The sequence below is a fragment of the Pithys albifrons genome, chromosome Z, assembly GCF_047495875.1.
Source record: "Pithys albifrons albifrons isolate INPA30051 chromosome Z, PitAlb_v1, whole genome shotgun sequence".
In the NCBI taxonomy this organism is placed as follows: domain Eukaryota; kingdom Metazoa; phylum Chordata; class Aves; order Passeriformes; family Thamnophilidae; genus Pithys; species Pithys albifrons.
In genome coordinates this window covers 26,128,698-26,147,730 of record NC_092497.1, presented here as the reverse complement: position 1 = coordinate 26,147,730, position 19,033 = coordinate 26,128,698, and the positions used below count along the sequence as shown (strand labels likewise).

The 19,033-nt window shown below is 38.1% G+C and overlaps 2 protein-coding genes across 6 annotated transcripts in view; one reads left to right on the top strand and one right to left on the bottom strand.

Moving 5' to 3' along the window:
* The window catches only part of IQGAP2 (IQ motif containing GTPase activating protein 2), a 130,866-nt gene that overhangs the window by 79,712 nt on the left and 32,121 nt on the right, over positions 1 to 19,033 (top strand). For 2 of the 5 annotated variants that reach the window (XM_071581409.1, XM_071581411.1), the window contains 8 exons: positions 1,532 to 1,710; positions 2,348 to 2,435; positions 2,998 to 3,161; positions 3,670 to 3,757; positions 6,045 to 6,208; positions 6,761 to 6,921; positions 9,339 to 9,463; positions 10,926 to 11,089. In XM_071581409.1, coding sequence (XP_071437510.1) covers positions 1,532 to 1,710; positions 2,348 to 2,435; positions 2,998 to 3,161; positions 3,670 to 3,757; positions 6,045 to 6,208; positions 6,761 to 6,921; positions 9,339 to 9,463; positions 10,926 to 11,089 — 1,133 coding nt within the window. The remainder of the gene's footprint in view (positions 1 to 1,531; positions 1,711 to 2,347; positions 2,436 to 2,997; positions 3,162 to 3,669; positions 3,758 to 6,044; positions 6,209 to 6,760; positions 6,922 to 9,338; positions 9,464 to 10,925; positions 11,090 to 19,033) is intronic. The other 3 variants (XM_071581412.1, XM_071581413.1, XM_071581414.1) reach the window with 3 other exon arrangements.
* On the bottom strand, positions 13,326 to 17,666 carry F2RL2 (coagulation factor II thrombin receptor like 2). Its single transcript, XM_071581415.1, has 2 exons — positions 17,059 to 17,666; positions 13,326 to 15,507 (listed from the first exon to the last, which is right to left on the bottom strand). Exons 1-2 carry the CDS (start codon positions 17,114 to 17,116, stop codon positions 14,420 to 14,422), a joined length of 1,146 nt encoding a protein of 381 aa, XP_071437516.1. The 5' UTR covers positions 17,117 to 17,666; the 3' UTR covers positions 13,326 to 14,419.

Sequence of the window (19,033 nt, the reverse complement as noted above, 5' to 3'; positions counted from 1 at the left end):
GCATGAACTTAGTGGTAAGATTATCCACCAACAAACATGCAAGTTGTTCCAGTAACTTCTCTGAGGATGTATAGCTTCACTTCATGCTTTATTTGCCCCTCCTGAGTTTCCAATTATTTGCTTTCTTTCCTAATTTTTTTTCTTTTCCTAAAGTTGTACACTTCTTTGTACTTTCCTAAATTTGTACACTCCTTTGTTTTTTGAAACCCCCAAGTCTGAAGCATCTTTCAATTCTATCATAAACTGAAAGTCTCTAAACTCTGATACTTAGTCTCTCAGCTAAACTTAATCCAGAAAATGGTGTTTCCTGAGTTACTTTCTCTGCAGAGCCATATAGAAGCAAATACTCGTAGAATAAAAAAGATAGGTATTGCATTTTCCCTCAAACGTCTCATTAGTGCCATGACAGTAAATCCTAGACAAGCTGCTGTGGTGATAAATGGGGAGCTGCAGTTTTCCTCCTTTGGGATATGATATAGACACACATTTATTACAAATTACATTTCAAATAGTAAAGTCTGTAAAATCACTGAGATTAATGTGCCACCAGACAGTCACTGAGCTTTCTTTGTAGTATGAAGGTCCAGATAAAGTGTAACTCCTTCATCTAGACTGATCTTAGGGCCATATAGGTGCAGGGAATAACTGAGAGGAGGGTGTTAGCCACTCCTCTACACCTAATTCAGCTACAAGGGGTTTTGAATTTGTACCCTTAGCAACTTTCATGTGTGAAGAAACCACAAGTTTTTCTGACTCTCAGATTCTTGGAGTCAAACATTTAGTAGTTGAAGTTTTCCTGTTTTCTGAAAGTGGGTAAATGCCTGTAGTGGGTCCTGTGGCTTTTTTCCTGTGCAATAACATTTTGAGAACCCTGCAAAGCTCACTGGGTGTTCTTTGCCTCCATTTGAAGTCCCGTGGCTTTGCAGGTGACAAACAGAGGGACCATTACATCACTGTCTCTCAGGCACCCCAGTTATTTATGGAGATCCTCATGTTCAAAGAACCACTTCTTCTCAGGCAGGCTTAGATGTGATGTGGAGGGCTGCATGCTGCCTGTGGAGTCTTAACTGTGTTTTTCCAGTGGAGAAGCTTAATGGGATTTGAATTTCCTTGTTCTTCTCTAGCTTCTTCCAGATATACTGAGTTTAGACAGTACTTTTATAGGTCTTGTATCTTTATGGACAGAAAACCACATTAAGGTAAAAATTACCAAAAATCCTTTCAATTCCTGCATGTAATTGCCTTCAAAATGAAATGGGACTTGAAAAATAAATTATAATGTTTTATTTTCTGTCAGTAAAATATTCACCCTAGTTGGGAGAAGAGTGAACATGGATCAGACAGCGATATGCCACCTTTGAGTTAACACAGAGTGCTGCAGTCTAGAGGAAACATGGAGTGGGATGTTTGAACAGGAATCTGTAAATTGTTGAATGTAAATTAATCAGTCTTTTCAAATAAATCAGAAAAAAACAGTGATGGTTTTGACTACTTTGCTTTCTAAAATTTAGGACTGTGCTTTTAATTTTAGTGCATGCAGCAGTAATAGCAATTAATGAAGCTGTTGAGAAAGGAATAGCTGAGCAAACCATTGCAACTCTGAGGAACCCAAATGCAATGTTGCTCAACGTGGATGAGGAACTGGCAGAGGACTATCAGAATGAACTCTTTGAAGCTAAAAGGAAAAAAGAATCAAATGCAAGACTTAAGGTAGTGGTGTTTTATTAGTACTCCTAGTACATGTTCCTTCATGCTTCTGCTTATGCTGTAGCATTATTGTTTTAAAAATTAAAATATATTTTAAAATTAGTACAATTAGAAAAAAACAATTGCAAGGTAAATAAGAGAAATAATGGCAATGCAACAAGCTGATAAACAATTTTGTAAGGATACATTTACTCTGAGAATGGTGTGGCCTAACTTTGCCCAAAGGCTAAAAATACCAGAAGACTTAAAACTAAAGACTGGTTTTCCTCCATCAACTGCTTTAGAAAAAAGAAATTTACTGTTTAAAAAGTTGTAAAAAAGAGATACACCTTTTTAAGTATAAAATATAACCTCTACTACAGATCTTTAACATGAAATTATTTGCTTCACTCTTTTACACTAATTATTTCTGTAGTTAAAAATGCTACACTATATTTACATGGCTATTTCACAGGAAGCAGAAAATTGCTCAGCCAGTTATGAAGAAGTGATAATTTCTTTAGTTCATGTGGTCAATAAATTCCTTTACAAATATATCCAGCAAATACTTCAGCTCATGCAGTTTTAGTGAGTCTTGCTAATAGCTTTTCTCTTTGCAAATTATTTTGTGTGTACTAACAAAAATTTTTTGTTTTCTTAGAATGGAACAATCTCTGATGAAGAGAGAGATGTCTATGAGGAGCTGCTGACACAAGCTGAGATTCAAGGCAATATCAATAAGATAAACAGTAAGCCATTCTGGATCCTTGTGGAAGTATGCACACAACACATAATCTCCCAGATTCCAGCTGAACACAACTTGAGTCCACCTGAACAAACAAAATATCTCTATGGAAACTTACAAAATACATACAAGTAGCTTATATCTGTCTACAACTGTTTTTCATGCTGCTCCTTCTCTACTAATCTTTGGGGGAGGGGGAATAATGTTTGTTTGTGTTTTTTTCCTCTAAGGATTCCTCAGTTCAGAATCAAATCATTTATTGCCTGCTCTGTTTACTTATGTTTCTTTTGTGTGCAGAATACTGTAAATTTTGACCCCCTCTTCTATATAGAGCCAAAATTCATTCATAAGCTTCCATTTAGCTGTGGTTGAACTGCTCTCACATAGGTTTGCACAGAGCCAGAGATTTTCTTTTCTAGGATTGGACTTGAAAGATATAATTCTCTGCTAGATAAAGATTGCCACCCTAGTTGACTTTTATAAAAAAATGAGATGCTGAGAGCAATGGACTATTTTTTCCCTGCAAAAGAGTTATTTGCTGTTTATAAGCATTGCTTTCATTTCAGTTCACATAGCTTTAGTCCAAGTGAATGAGGCTATTGACCAGCACGATGAAGTGGCACTGATGGCAGGTTTGAACCACCCTGCTCTGAGCCTGCTTGAAGTTCTGCCACAAAATTCCTCATGGTACCTATTGCAATTGTGTGATTCTAAAGAACAGAAAATGCAGGTAATTGAATGGACAGGTACTATGTGTCAACTTGCACTTTTTTAGCTGACTTTAATCCAGAGTGAAATTGTCTTTACCTTCAGCAGCATCACTTATGAAAAGTTTTATAAAGATTTTAGAATAATTGATGTACTAATCAACACCAAAGTGCTGCATTTGCTCTAAAAAGCATGATGCCCTTTTAAGTAGTTACTAACTAAAATACAAGAAGAAAATTTGAAATATAACATGCAGCCCCTAATACTTTGTTTTCAAAATGAATTAGAAGCTGAGCACAAATAAAAGTGCTATTGAATCTAACAGCAAATTAAAGTGCCTTTTTTTAAGGAGAAAATGTACAAATAAGATGAAAATCACAGGAAAAGATTAATGATGTATTTACTGTGCCATTGTATTTGATGCACAGGCTATAGTACAACCAAATCCTAGTGTACCAGCACTGGGCTTTACCCCTTTTCTACCATCAAACCTAAAACTATAATTAAATCTTGTTTTTCTGATCTGTTAGATAGCAGGCATTCCAAATATGCTCGACAAAAGTGAAATACAGAAAGAAGTTAGTGTTGCCAATGTGGAAGCTGAAGCTCACAAGCTTAGTGAGTAACTGTTTTCATACTCTTTTATTTTTATTATCACCATTTAATTATGTTAAGCTGATGAATTAAGTCCACCATTTCTTGCACATAAACAAGGTTTCTTAAACTGAAACCATGGGTTGCATTTTATTCTTGTAATTGTTCTTTTCAATATCACAATTGCCAAGTCACCAATCTGTGCTGCATTGGATGTACTCTTTTCTGAGATAGCTAACACATTTTCCTGTGAATAACTTGTGCTGCTGGTAAACATATAGACTAAAACTGAAGACAATACTTGGCTTGGTGGCTTGAACAAATATTTATCAGTGTGGTATTAATCCTCACTTGGAAGCAATGACCACATTTGCAGAATTAAAATAGAATGGTCACTTGGAAGAATATTTTGCAATCACATTACAGAGGGAAAGTATTCCCATTATTAGACAAACGTATCTAAATCAAACATATTCTGCTAAGAATACCACATGATGTAAGTTACAGTTTGTAAAAAATATAGTTAAGGGGGATCTAAATTTGCAGTGCATGTATTGCTGCTTTTGACTGGAAACTTCTTTGCTAGGAAGTTAACTTTTGGTTAATCTGCTGTCATTTCACGCTGTATCTGGGCATGGCTTAGTGGCTGTTTTGTCTCTGCTGTTGTTTCCAATGCTTTGAATCCAGGCTGATTGCTTTAGTAATGTGTCTTAAAGGCTGTACTGTGAGATCAGCTTATGATAGAAGATAAGTTTGACTTGATACCTTAAGTGTTAGCCTGTTTCAGATTAGTTAGCCATGTTGAGAAGTACTTTCTCTGAAAGAGTTAGCACTTGGTAAAGGAAAGGACGATGAAAATGTGATGTATGAAAAGCTTTAACAGCAATATGGAGAACAACTTTGTTTTTATGATTGATTTGAGAAAGGAGAAATAGTGGATTTTGTTACGGGACTGTGAGCAACTTAGTGTGTTTTGCAAGTTGCATGCTCAGTTTCAGAATTAGAAGTCGGTATGTTGGTTATTGGCTGCAGAACTAGTCTAGTCTGTGAACCCTGATTCTTTTCCTCTTTGCTCTTTTCTCTAAAAAAGCATGCACACTCTAGCGACAAGAGCCTTTCCTTTTTCTAACCTTTAGAATAGCCTCCAGAACAGTGACAACATGGCTACATGTGAATATGCTTCAAAGCAATTGAAATGAGAGACTGAGGAGCTTTTTTAGGTGGCCTGTGTACTTTAAAAAGTTCTCAGATTCTTTGTGTTACATAAGCTCTGAATGTTGCTGCATATGTGAAATGTGCAGAGTGTCTGCTGTACATGTGGTCTTGTATAGATTCAGGCAGTCAGTGGTGACTAAAAATGTTCACTGGATAATAGTACACATAAAAGCCATAGAATAAGGTGGAGGAAATTGGGGTTATTGATAGTAAAGGTATTTGCATAATTGTTGTTCTTTACTAAGCCACATGCACTCTAACCTTCAAGGTGGTTTCCAATTCTGCAAGACCAGAGTGATCCCTTGTACAGTGTGTTTCTGGGTGTGTCCTGGCCTGAATTTCTTCAGAGGTGTCTCCTCCAGGTGTGCAATTATGGCAGCAGTGACTAAGCTGAGGGGTGTTGTAACACTTCTGCAGCTGCCCATGTGGAAAGTGTTTTTCAGCATTTTTCTGCTCAGCTTTAAACTTCTGATGAAGTCAGTTCAACAAAAAGTAAGATAGGCAAGTTGTTCAGGTACCAAAAAGGGTTACACTCACACTTCTCATATCCCTCTGTTGTGGTCTGTTCAAATGAAAATCTGGGCTCTGTAGCAATGGGATTCATTTCTATATGGTAGTGTCTAATTCTGTTTGTGTTGCAGGACAGGCTTGTTTTTTAGCTAGCTCGATTAGGTCCTGCCAGAAGAAGGAGGTGAGGGAGGAAACATGGTGAAGAAGGAAGGGAGCATTTAGGGTGAGGCAAGATTAAGGTACTGGAGCTGCCATACCCAGCACTACCTGCTGCAAGCAAATCAACAAGGGGTTAGGTCTTTCTCTGTGCTAAGATGGGGTCAGGTCCTTGTTTTTATTAAAGGTACAATAAGCAGTCTCTCGTTTTTAAAAGTCTAGAAACTTTCTAGTCCTCCAGTCAATTATTTGCTGCATACCTTTGAACAGACACTGGTTTTCCAACATTTGGCAGATGTGTCTTGAAAAATTTCAAAAAAGCACATTTTTTCTCTTATGATAGTAAATTATATTCTTTGGAATAACCTAATTTAATCTACATTATATAGCATATGAAAATTATTAAGTTTTTTTCCCTGCTGTTCTTTAGAACTTATAGCGGTTGACAATATCAATACTGCAATTCGTAACTGTGATCCTAGTAAAACACTGGTTGCACTGATGAAACCTGAGGCACAGCTGCCTGTTGTTCACTCATTTGCTGCTGCTGTCTATCAGACTGAGCTGTTCAACCTTCAACAACAGAATGCTGTGGTAAGAGTGAAAAGCTTACAACCTGCTCATTGGTGTTACGTAGTCAAACCCTGAAAGGGCACAAACATAGTGTGCTGTTGTGTAAAATCAGACATAATTCTCTTGCCATGCTGTTACATATTGCATGAATGGTTTCAGTTGAATAGGCAATATTGAATTGCAGAATTTATTTCTTGACACACTTCAATCTGGCTGAGCTCTTGTGTTGCAACAAATCAAATGACATTTTTTAATTGTTGCATGCTCCAATAAGGACTAATTCTGGTTCAAACACATTACAATACTATGCAGAAAAATAGTCCCCTGCTTTTAAGTAAGATCAGAAGAGATGGGCCTGGGGGGCAAAAGAGGGAAAGGCAGAATGGATGGAACATACAGCAAAGCCACTAAGCTCCATCATCAGTGTTATGTCAATCTGCCGTGCCTGTGACTAGGAAACTCCCCAGGCTTTTTAAATCAAGTCCATCTCCTTGACAGTATTTAGACTGTGTAACTCAAACTCATTACACTGCTTGTTTAGCTTCCTGACTGCAGTGCATTATTGTCCTACAGAACTACCTGGCACATGATGAACTGTCTATTGCAGTAGAAATGTTGTCAGCTGTTGTGTTGCTAAACCAGGCCTTGGAAAATAAGGACATCCTAATGATAAAGAATCATCTCAGAAACCCATGCATTGGCTTCAATAATCTGGAAGAGGAAAACTTTCAACGGTAAAATGTTCATTTTGTCTTGTCTGGATGAGTCTTGGCAACTCCTGCAGAAAACAAACAAACAAACAAATAAAAAACCCTAGGCATTTTACTGGGTGGGCTGTCCTGTGTTGCAGCTATGAAGTTGAAAGAGCTGGAACACATCTGTGTTTTAAATTAGTAAGAGATAATATGACAGTTGCTGAACTAGTTGTGTACCTAAATATAAGCAATTGCACACCTCAGAAGTTTGGAGGCTGCAGATGTGTGAAGTGCAGGGAAATCAGTCTCACAAAGTGGACATTAAGACCTGACAAGAATTTTTGCAGACACTAAAACATAAGCCAACTGTAGCTGGAAACGTTAATCACTAACCACTCTGCAATTCTGCAGGATGATCTTTGAAATGAAATAGTGTCTAATGCTTAAAGGTCTAGGAGGTTCCTTAAACCATGGCTGAACCCTTTTTGGCTTCAGAATTACAAAGGTCTGAAAAACATAGCACAGTTCTGCTTGTTAAAAAGCTGGATACAATGCTGTGGCACACATCTATGTTCAACATTGCATTATAGCCTTCACTTGGCTGCCAGTTGCTTACATTGTCACTTGCCTGACTTATCACAGCCATGTATTGCTAGCTTTGTGTTCTTTTGTGTATCTACAAAACGTATGAGGCAACACTACCATTTGTGAGAAACCTGAAGCTCCAGCATGCAGGAGAGACCATAGGGATGTGGACCAGTTCTTGACTCCGGTCAGAGGTGGTGGAAGCCTCCATGTCCTACTGGAAGGCAGTAGCAGGCAAAAGGGGCAGCAGTTGCTGAGGGTCTGGACCTGGTTGCCATGGGACATGAATCTGACAGCAGCCCTTGCTCAGGGTCTCGGACATGGATGGAAGGCAGTCAGATTAGGAATCAGAAGCCTGTGTTTTAGTTAGAGGGAGAAGAATGTCATGATATGGATCAAAACTAATCTGCCACTTTGCTAATGTGACGTGGTGCTTGTGGGCAAGAGAAGTAACATGATAAATATGCAGAAATTGACTGCAGTGTGTCCCAAGAGCAGCATTTTTGGCTGATGTTAGTTACCCAATCTTTAGATTAAGATGCTAGTCAATACAGATGAAACACTAGGAATTAGTTGGACTCAACAATAAAATAAATTTTATTATGTCGTTAAGTTAACCTGTCCTGCCAGCCGTACGTTAAATATCGCAGGAAGCTTTGACTTGCACAATACTAGAAGGAGTATAGTACAGCTAGAAAAATTCCTTGAGGCAGATGTTGTTCAATGGCTTTCTATTAGAAGAGATGGACTTGTTAGGACAATATGTCCTAGAAGAGAGAATTTAGGGAAAATATGTCAGAGGTCTGCAAAAGTGTGCATGTTGTGGGGAACATTAACAGAATCAGTCGCTAGCTTCTTATAACTCTAGTTTTTACTTTCTTATGAGACTTGAAGAAAAGATTGAACTCTATCAAATATAAAGTTTAAAACTTACAGAAAGAGGTGTCATCTCACAAAACACTTAGTGGGACTCATTCCTCAATAATATATAAGATTTCAAATGAGAGTAGGTAAATTAACAGAGCACAGCCTTGTTTGCAACTATTTAAGTGAAACATAGCATCCAGTTTGGGAAGTCCTTAAATGCAGGCTCCTGGATGCTTGAAAGACAAATCAGATTAGGAAATGATGAATCTCTCCTATGCATTTTTTCTTCTGGTTACTCTTCATTCCTTAGACTTATGATGGACATGGAAGACATGTATTTGATCTGACATAGTGTGGCAGTTGTAGTCTTGATTCAGGAATATGAAAATTATTTAACTTGTGCACACATATGTTTACACTACTGTAAAAGTTTCCAGATCATCTTGATCTGTGATCCTTCTAAAAAGTCTGAGAAGAGTAGATATGGGTTACAGACAGAGTCTGTGCTTAGATGACCTTGAGTTGTGGGAAGAGGAGCATGATTTTTTCTTTGCCCATGACCCATCATATTCCAGGTGGAGGGATTATGGAAGTAGCAGGAGATGCTGCTACCTGATACTAGGACTGAAATTCTAGTCTTTGAATTAGTGTCAAGAAGTCAACCATAGTTTTCTAAAACAAGAAGGTGACCATAATTTCTCTCACGTTTATCTGTTGCACTGTATAGCAAATTGTATGTCCAGTGTATGTATTGCTATCATCCCACGTTGCCAAGAACAGTGCTCTGATTTAGTGTACAAATTCATTTTTTCATATCCTGAAATGCATGTGTCAAACAGGCAGCTCGCATGTCTGCATATTTTCTAGCAAGACCTGAGTTTGTCTGAAATTCATTCATTGTAAAAAGTACTAGTCACTAAATGATGGATGACACATCTGACTAATTCTTTGTGTAGTTCATCTTGTATACAAAATACACTTATGTATTTTATATCTTCTTATAGTTATGCCGATACACTATTGTTTATTAAGTCAGAGGCTTCATCTCAAGGCCAAGATTATTTAAGCTGGAATGATATCCAGAACTGCATTGACATGGTTAATATGCAAATACAAGAAGAAAATGAAAGTAAGTAATTCTTCTTTACATTGCCCACAGAGGTCTTAGTCTGGTCTTGGGTACAAAAAATTGTGCACCGAATGACCTTCTTCAGAAGTCTGAGGCTATCAAATTATGCTAAATTTGCTGGAGCAAGGAAATGAGAGGGCAGTTTTCAAACTGCTTACCATTTTGGAGGCATGCTGGAGTGCAGTTTGAGAGCTTTTGTAGAAAACAGTCCGTTTGCACCCTTCTCATATTGCCATTAGTGTCATGAATTCTGCTGCTTCATATTATTAAGAGAAGCTTTATATTACAGAATTCCTGAAACTGACTGGATTATTGCTTCCTAAATCTAGTCAACTGGTTGCCATGGATCCTCATGACTTGCTAGCAATGCGTGCCTCCTGGCAAGGTGGAGTGCTAACAGTTTATTTGACTGATGGAGTCACATTTTTGTCTGAACTTCTGCACTCACTAGGAGTCGAGACAGACCTTGAGAGGCGGTCTTGCATTAGCACTGTAAATCTTAGTACACTTGGTTTCAGTGACACTGACCTTGGCCTGGGGATGGTTATTTGGCTCAGAGAGCAGAGGAAGAAAGGAGATCTCTGTTTCCATAAGCAAGTCCCATGTCTGCATGGTCTGTCTTTGAGACCATGTTAGACAAATTAAACATTCCCCAAGCCTTATGATGATGTGGATTTATTACCCCAGCAGGTGGCTAGTGATGGGTAGAGACTTGTCGAGAGACAATCCACTGCCAGCAGGGATACCATCCCTCACAGGTCACGGGGAAGCCTTTCTGAGGTGGCTTTAGTGACCACAAGCAGCACATTACAACACTGTTTAGGGGCAGGACAAAACTGATTTTTAAACTGCTGAGACAATTCTGAAGAAAATTAGTTCAGGTTTTGCTACATACACTGTTTGTTATTTGCTGATTGAAGTACTGAGCATCACTGGTCAACATTCTCATATTAGTTATTTAAGGTGAAATTACAAGAGCTGAGATTAAGTTTCTATGTAACGCTGTAGCTGGGAGTGCAATATGTATGTATTTGTCCAAATCAGAGTTTCAGTTAGTCTGGTCTTAAACACCTTGAAAATGAGCCTTTCAGCACCTGGAACAAATATGTTGGTAAATATAATTAGATGTGACACCCAATATTTTCTTGAGTTTCATGTAGATACTTCTGCTGAGAAAGTAGGGAAGTCTGCTTCCTTTTTTTTTTTTTTTGTCAAGGATAATTTTGATTTTTATGAGGAATTTGATTCAGCTAAATCAATAATTGTGGCAGGAAGAAAAACTGTACAACATAATAGCTTCAAGTGAATATTAAAGTAAAAGTAATTTTAAATCAGCTGCTGTTGCTGCCTCTGCTTCTTGTTTTGTGATTTTTCTGTTCTGTGTTACTGCTTTGTACCTGATGCTGGGTAAGTTGCATCTTTCTTTGGTAAGTACAGGCTTAATAACTACTCTGTTTCATAGGAATCATTGCAATTGGCCACATTAATGAAGCAGTTGACCAAGGAAATCCTGAGAAAACTCTAGAAGCCCTGTTGTTGCCCACAGCTAAACTGCAAGATGTGAGACCAGTAAATGCAAGGCATTATCAGGATGTTCTACACCATGCCAAAGCACAGAAATGCAAGGTTAGAGTTTTCACTGTTGCTCTTTGTAGAAACTGAAATCCCAGTTCTTTTCACTTGTGTTTTTGTTCCTGTCCTGTTCCCCTGATGTTCAGATTAGCTGTGTCAATGGGGCTGTAAATAAGCCAGTGACAACAAAGTGGCACTAAGTAATTTTGTACTACAGCTGATTCAGACTGTTGAAAAGGGATTAATTCTCAATGTATTAAATACTAAGACATAGCCTGCATACGTCTTGCTACTGGCTTGATGTAATGTCATTTCCTTTTAATTCTACTAGGTTGCTGCAGCTATTACAAAATGTGGGCAGAAAGAGTCTTGACACAGTTATGGATTTGTGCAAGGATATAGTTACAGAACTGTGTCAGATACGTAGCTACAATGTGGATGGGAATGGAGGTTTTTGCGGGAAAGGAGTCATAGTCATGGTGTTCCTTAACAAACTTTTGGGAAGTTCTTTGAGGAGTCTCTGTTGTTTAAGATGTCTTATAGTGGGGATTTGTACATATTTCTGTTACAGATTTATCATGTAAGAACAAGCTGACAGTCTTGTACATGCCTTCAGTTTAAACCTATCTCAGCAGGATTTTGCTATCTGCTTCCCCAAAAAGCAGTGGTCTGGTTAACATTACAGCTCAGGGAAACATAAACAAAGATCAGCCTAACAGCTTGCAGGATGTGACTGAACATAAGATTAGCTAATGCTAGTAGCACAGCACCAAAAATGTTCAGCGTTTGCAAAAGACACTTAAAATTCACATGATGTGTCCCTGAAGTAATATGGTCGGCTGGGAAATGTTTGCTTGAAGGAGTGTCTTCTGGCTATCTTCTTACCTCACCTGCAGTACTGCTATGAGATCAGATTTCTCTACTCTGCTGTCAGAGTTTTCCAAAGGTGTCTGTCTGAGTTCCCAGGCAAGGGCCAATTTCAGCGAGCCCTCAATGCTGGAAAACATTCTTCCTTGCCAGGTGTGCTGGAGAGGGTTTTTTGTGTGTGTTGACTTTACCTGTCCTGGCTGGGCTAGGGTTGGTGTTTGTGTGCAGAGTGCCCATGTGGGTGGTAGCTGCACAATGCTGGCCCAGAACATACCAACTGCATGCATAGTGAGCCAGGATGTCCCCGAGACAGAGACATAGAGCCCACAGGTACCCACAGGCATGCACACAGCAGGCCTGACCTGGTTCACTCCCACCAGCTGTCACAGTGCTCCCCAGATAAAACCTGTTGCCTACTTCTGCCCCTGTGTGAACATGATGATAGGAAAAAAATGAGTGTTTCCAAGTTTGACCTATTTAATATCTTCTCACTTTAAAATTAATGATGTGCTTAGAGACATCTGCTGGCCTTTCTCTTTTCAGCTTATTCTGTTTTTCTCCTGTTTCAGAAGAGAGAAAGACACTGTGCTCTTAAAAGAAATACTAAGATACATACTTATTCTTTATGTGGACAGTCACACAGACATCACTATTATTTAGGTAAAAGATATGATAGATAGAACCTTCCTAAAAAAACCAAAATATAACCAAACACAATTGAAAAGATAACTCAATTTCTGAAATCTGTCTATTTCCCACTTTTTCTGATCTCTGTTTATAAGGCAGATCTCTCTTTAGCTGCATTTAGTATGTTTTAAGAGTGAGCTGTCATAAAAGGGGAGTGTTTGATTTACAAGGATCAGATAAGTCTCCCTGTAAACTTCCTGAGTTCCCCAACATCTGGAAAAACATGCAGTTCAAATCTTCTCACTTACTCTAAGCTGCTTGCTGTCGCTTCTCTGTAGCTTTGGTGGCTTTGGGGAAAGAGTCTGTACCCAAATCTGCCAGAACCTATTACAGGTATTTGTTCCTTGCTTGAAACTGAAAATGCAAGCCTGGAACTTATTTATTGCTGTAATCTTAAACCACAGCTTTTAACTGTTCTGAAGGCCTTTTCAAATCTAGTGTATTCCCAGTGAGGAGAAACCCTGTGTTTAGGGAACATATTGTGGAAAACTGAAAAGCTAGAGATATCAGACTCTGAAAGGGTTCCTGTATTTGATTGCAGAGATTTTTGAGTGATAGGAAAACAGGTTTTAGTCAGCTTCATATTGCTTGTATTTTCAATAGTTGTATAACATTTGAATTATTTAAAGTTATCTTTAAAATATCTTCTTATGCACATTGAAGGAATGGCAGGACTAAAACTAACCTAAATTAGGAGCCAGAAAAAATTAAAGAAAGGAAAGTCTTACTAGGTTGCAAATTCCTTTGAGGTGCTTTCCAGTGCAAGTTATTTTATTTAACAAAAGTTTTGTTTACAATACTATTCTCAAACCAACATAAAACATTTTTCTCCTCACTCTCTTTCATATTGCAGTTACAAATCCAAACAGCAACCACTGAGCTTATTTTGTAGGAACTTGATATATATGTAGCTTTGGAGTTTCTGTAAACGTAAAAGCTGACTCTTTGTTTTACTAACATGAACAATCAATCATTACCAGTTGTAATATTTGTAACACTGTAGGTATTTCCTCTCAGGATGTGGAAATAGAGAATACTACAAAATAGCTTCACTGTTTTGCTTACCAAGCAAGAATAATACATGCCTGGATTCACACTGATAAGGTTTAGTTCCCAGCAATCCTTGTGGGCTAGGAGAGTGCAGACACTGACTAAGTGGAAGAACAAGTCTCTAGTGCAAAGCTGGTTAAGCAGCCTCATAAGAGATGTTTCCTTGGAAGAATCAGGCTCTGTATCTATGACTGTAGATTTACTCCTCCTTGAGCCTGTGCAGAATCTAGCTCTTCATTTTCAAAATCCAGAGCAGTATTTGCTCTTGACTGTGTGAGAGGGAGATTTTGCAAAGCCTGACATCTCCCAGGCATGCAGAAAATGCTTTTAGGTGTTCCCATTTCCACCAGGCCAGAAATTTGTTTTTGTATCACTGTTCCTGCAATGATTGTTGGCTGAGAGCTAATTTGAAGTATTTGGAAATCATGAATTGGCCTAAAAGTGCTATTTGAATGTTGACTAGTCTTCTGGAGTTCAGAGACTGTGGTGACTGATACTCTGGCAGCTCCTCCACAGCCATGAAAGTGGTCTCAGAAAGAAACTGAGGTGCACAGCTTCTTCTCTGAATCTAGGTACACAGGTGTTGCAATACATACAATAAAATTATAGTGCTGAAGAAGTATGTCATTGGAGATATTCTCTGTGTGGAAGGAAATAAATTTTACCGAGATTCTGGTTTTTAACACTTTTTGCAGTTTAATTGTCACTGCTGAGATTTTTGCTGTCTGGGTTAATACAATAAAAAATCATAAATCCAATAATAGAAATATAGGACTACATTCATTTTTCCCTGGATATTTTAACCATTGTAAGATAACTATTGGATTGACTCCTAATTTTTGACATCAGAAAATAAAGGAAAGGATCAAGACAACTGTTTAAGCTGCTAAGACATAAAGCAATTAGATAAAATGAATACAACCCATCTGTGTTGTAATAGTAATAGTTGATGTGATGAATAATAAGGATAATATTGCTTGGCACAAAGCAAATAGCAAAGATAGTAAGGATCAAAAAACTGACTTTAACATACCAGAACCATTCATGAGTCTTGAGTGTTCGAATAATTGAGACATAGCAGAAAATGATAGTTGCAAAAGGTATCAAAAACCCAAATATAGCTAAAGAAATATAGTAGTAGAACTGGAAGGAAGATGTCATTTCACAGGCATTGTGCACATCATGGCAAGTATAAATGCCCAGTTGCTTCACATAGTAGCTCTGCTGCATGATGCAAAGGGGGAGCATGTACAAGAAGATGATGGTCCACACAGCAGCACAAGCTGCAATGGCATAGGTGCGCTTAGGTAGGCTTTTGTAGGTGAAGGGGTGAACGATGGCCATGTAGCGGCTGACACTGATACATGTGAGCAGCAGGATGGAGCAGTACATATTGCCATAAAACACTGCAGTGGTAGTTCGGCACATCAGTTCCCCAAATACCCAGTTGTTTCCATTGATGTGGTAAGCTATTTTGAAGGGCAGAATGATGCAGAAGAGCAAATCTGAAACAGCCAAATTTGTGTAGAGGATGGCAGTGCACACGGAGCGGATCCTGAACAGTAGCATCCACAAAGTGATGGCATTAGATGGTACACCCAATAAAACAGCACTGAGGTAGATGGCAGGTATTAGCTTGGTGCTCACAGAACTGCTCAGGTACTCCAGTGTTGTGTTGTTCACTTTTGTTAAAGTGGAGTCATTTGACTTTTTTGAAGTGCATTTATTTTCTCTGATATGGATGGTTGTTGTCTCCCCTTCTATGGCGTAAGGGGGGATGTAATCATAGTCTCTTGCTGAAATTCCACGGAAAGTCTTGATAAGAGATGCAGTGTCAATTGCAGAGCCATTCTGTGAAAATTTTGAAGCTTAGAAACACCAAAAAGTTGTTAAAAATGGCAAATTACCAGTTTAAAAATATAATTCATTTTCAGGTACAGAGGAAGGTAAACATCTCCGCGTGAAAAGCAATACATTTTCAAAAGATTTGATGACATTCTCCTTTGCTTTGGGTGTGCATATCAAATGTACCAAGAACAGTTTTCAGTAATCCTGATGAAAAATATCAGACACTTTGGTAATGTTTGACTTGTGGAGGGTTTTTCCTAGTACTAGTAATGTTGATAATTCATCATATAAAGAGCAGCCCTGGTTTACATTTGATCAGAATCTCCAAAGCAAACAGCATTACTATCCTTGTCATTTCATTTAGGAAATGCATAATTGCAAAAGGTGTGGAAAGCACTCTCTTGTCTAACACAGGCTGAAACTTTCAAATTAGAAAACTGAAATAACCCTGAATTTTTTTTCGTGTCAGATATCACATTAATGTTATTCTTCAGCTTCTGACTGAAGCAAATCAGATCTTTGCATCTTCCTGTATCTGAGCTAGGGCAGTTAGTTTTGAGAGCAGACAACAAATGCTTCAGCTGCTGCTAGGTGTAATTTGCTGCTAAGTGAATAAAACTTTTCAAGAAGCAAGAAAATTTTCAGTGTGCAAATGTTACTAGCCTGAGGACAAAACCAATAATACCACTTTTATTATTGCTTGTTTCTCAGTCTTTATTAAAGGACTTTGTAGAGACATTGACATTTCTAACTGAAGCACAAATGTGTTCAAAATGCTTGCTTAAACCCATGTATTGTAAGAGTAAAGAGCTGTATAAGTACAAACGTTTTCAGCTGTGTTTAGTGCAAAAATGCTACTGTAAAATGTAGAGCATGCATCATGAAACTGGAATTCAGAAGCAAACTGAAATTTGGACCAAAACCTGTAGACTTCTTTTTTATATTTCCATATTTGCATAAAATATGGAAAATGGTTTTATCAGCGCTTACTGGCAGATTTACAGTAGAATGTTCTGAAATCATAATTAGTAAGTTGCATCCCTTCTAATAATTTTTGATGGTTAACCCAGGAAATTAGTTTTAACTGCTCTTTAAAAGTCATGTATGTGTGTGCATAGGCATATATATAGTATGTGTATATGTGTATGTATGATCTGAAAACACCTTTTATTCTACAGAGGAAAAAAATTTCATCATTTCCTTTAGCTATTTTTACCACAATAGTTATCTGAGCATTTCTTTCTCATAACACCATCTGTGAACTGTAAAACAGGACACTACAGATTTGAAATTATCATATCATAGAGAAATATTAGATAAAAGACATGTCTTCAGTAAGTGCAGAAAGTTCCCTTAAATAAAATTCTTTATAGAAAATGACTGGAAGCAGGTAAAGTGTCACTGAAATGAAAGAATAAAAAACTGCTTTAAATGAGACTTCCTAGAATATAGTTTTCTGTAAGAATACATGTGCAACTCACTTTTGGTTTGCAGCTTGCAAAAAGATAGTATTATCAAAAAGCCCGTGTTATTGACTAAAATATGGAATAGATACAGAAAGGAGGACTCACCTGTTGTGCAAAGACTGTAAGTAAGAGAGAGCAATCCAGTGAAAAACAGTATCTTCATTGTAGTGTGTGAAATCCAGCAAGCCAAACAATGGTGCCGCTCTAGTTCATCCTGAGAAGCATTTTGTGGGGGCTTTTTTCCCCTCTCTGTAAGTGACTAAAGAACAATTGACCTGCCCTGCAGATGCATCCTGTAAGCATGAGGTTTATGGTAAGGAACTAATTTGCTCTTTGTCTACTACAGCAAGAGGGTGTGACATATCCAAATATGCACACATGACTCAGTTTCAGCCTCTGCCCAACACAGAGATAAAATTACTTTACAGCAGCAATTTAACTCCTAATTTACCATGAGCCTAGAGCTGATGTGCGGGGTTCTACTAAAATTTGTACATACAGATATTTGGGGTAAATAGATATTTTCTGGAAAAATCAAAGGGAGTATTTAGTAAATCCTCAAGGGTCTCATCTAGAGACCAAAGTGTCATGTGGCTGAAAGAAAGAAGGCAGGCTCTGAGAAGAGTGTCATGACCTCAGCTTAGCAAAGGCAAAGGGGAAAGGAGTCACACATATAAAGACACCTTAAAAAACTGTGTTCTACTTTGCCTTCTACCTCCCTACTCACTGTTAGCTGTCTGCTTCCTTTGATCCACTTAATGGCTTCACTCACAGTTCCCACCCCTTCACAGCCTGAAGCCTCTAAGACCTTTCCTCTATTTGGCTCTTCAGTTTGGTTCATCCCTTCCTTGTTCTCTGCCTGGGTTTTTTTGTTCTGTTGATTTTTTTTTCTCTTCCTTGAATGCCAAATAACAATTGCTTGTTTCAGCAGGCAAAATTAGCCCAAGTCTTGGTCTAGCTTCCAACCTAGTTGTGAGGCTCAGCATAAACCGTACTTGGCTCCAGAGCAGTACTTGTGTGTGTTCTTCTATTTAATGTGTAAAAGCTTGATACTAGATAAGGAATTCTCTTCAGTTTCTCAATTGTTTTCTCAAAATTGTCAGCTGTAGTTTGGGAATTTATTATACACTCTCTTAAGTGTTTAACTCTCTATTGGAAGAAAAATGTGTGATGTGTGTCCACTGTCCTGCGATTCTCTGGCACTAGTTGACATTATTTATATATCCTGCTACCTTGTTTATATATATCTGAGGCAAACAGAAAAGCGTGTCTTTAGGGTTTTTGCCCTGTTATCTTTGTAATTTCTGTGGATATCAGATTTATTGGATCTTTGGCCTGGAGATAAAACCAGGGATATTCATTACAAAGCTGGTTCTTGTCCACAGTGTTTTAGTTTGCGTGTGTTTCTAGGTGGGTTTTTTCTTTAAAATATTTGTGTGTATATACTCCTAGATGTTTATCAATCAGTACATTTGTTTCTCTAATCATTAGTGTATTATAGACCTGTCATTTGCATTTCCTCTTTAGTCTAAATTTCGCATCCCGACACCCCTCCATGCACCCCCCCCCCGCCCCCGCCCTCCCCCCCCCCCCCACCCGAATAGATTTTAAATGTTACTTTAGCTCCAAAACTCTATTGTATCTGCTGTGGTGTTGGTTCACCTGTGAGCCTGGGCAGTGCAGTTGGTTAGTAGGGATGTACAGTTCACTTTTCTGTACCTTTTGTTTTAACTTGGGTTAAATATCATGTACTGTTGGCCTGTAAGAAAAGCAATGCCAGCTCTGCTGCTTAATTCCAGAAATGTTTGCCACATGAGCTAGGTCCTCCTTACTTAACCTAAGTTGTCTTTCTACATCAGTTTTCACTGTTATTTTCTAATATAACATATACTCAGGTATACACAAAGATCCTTTCCAAATAAGGCATTTTGAAAGAAAGCCAACTTCCTGCAGTATTCCGCTTTTTTCACTCTATGCTACTATCAGAGCACTGCCTGATAATGTGTGGGTTTATGTGACATTCAGACTACTTTGCCTACACATCATGGAAATTAAAATGTTTCTAGCTTTGCTCAAGATT

Excerpts from the sequence above, each read along its gene's own strand:
- F2RL2 (XM_071581415.1), bottom strand. The coding sequence starts at position 17,116 with ATGAAGATACTGTTTTTCACTGGATTGCTCTCTCTTACTTACAGTCTT. Across the intron at positions 15,508-17,058 it reads TTACAGTCTTTGCACAACAG|CTTCAAAATTTTCACAGAAT; the intron begins GTGAGTCCTCCT and ends GGTGTTTCTAAG.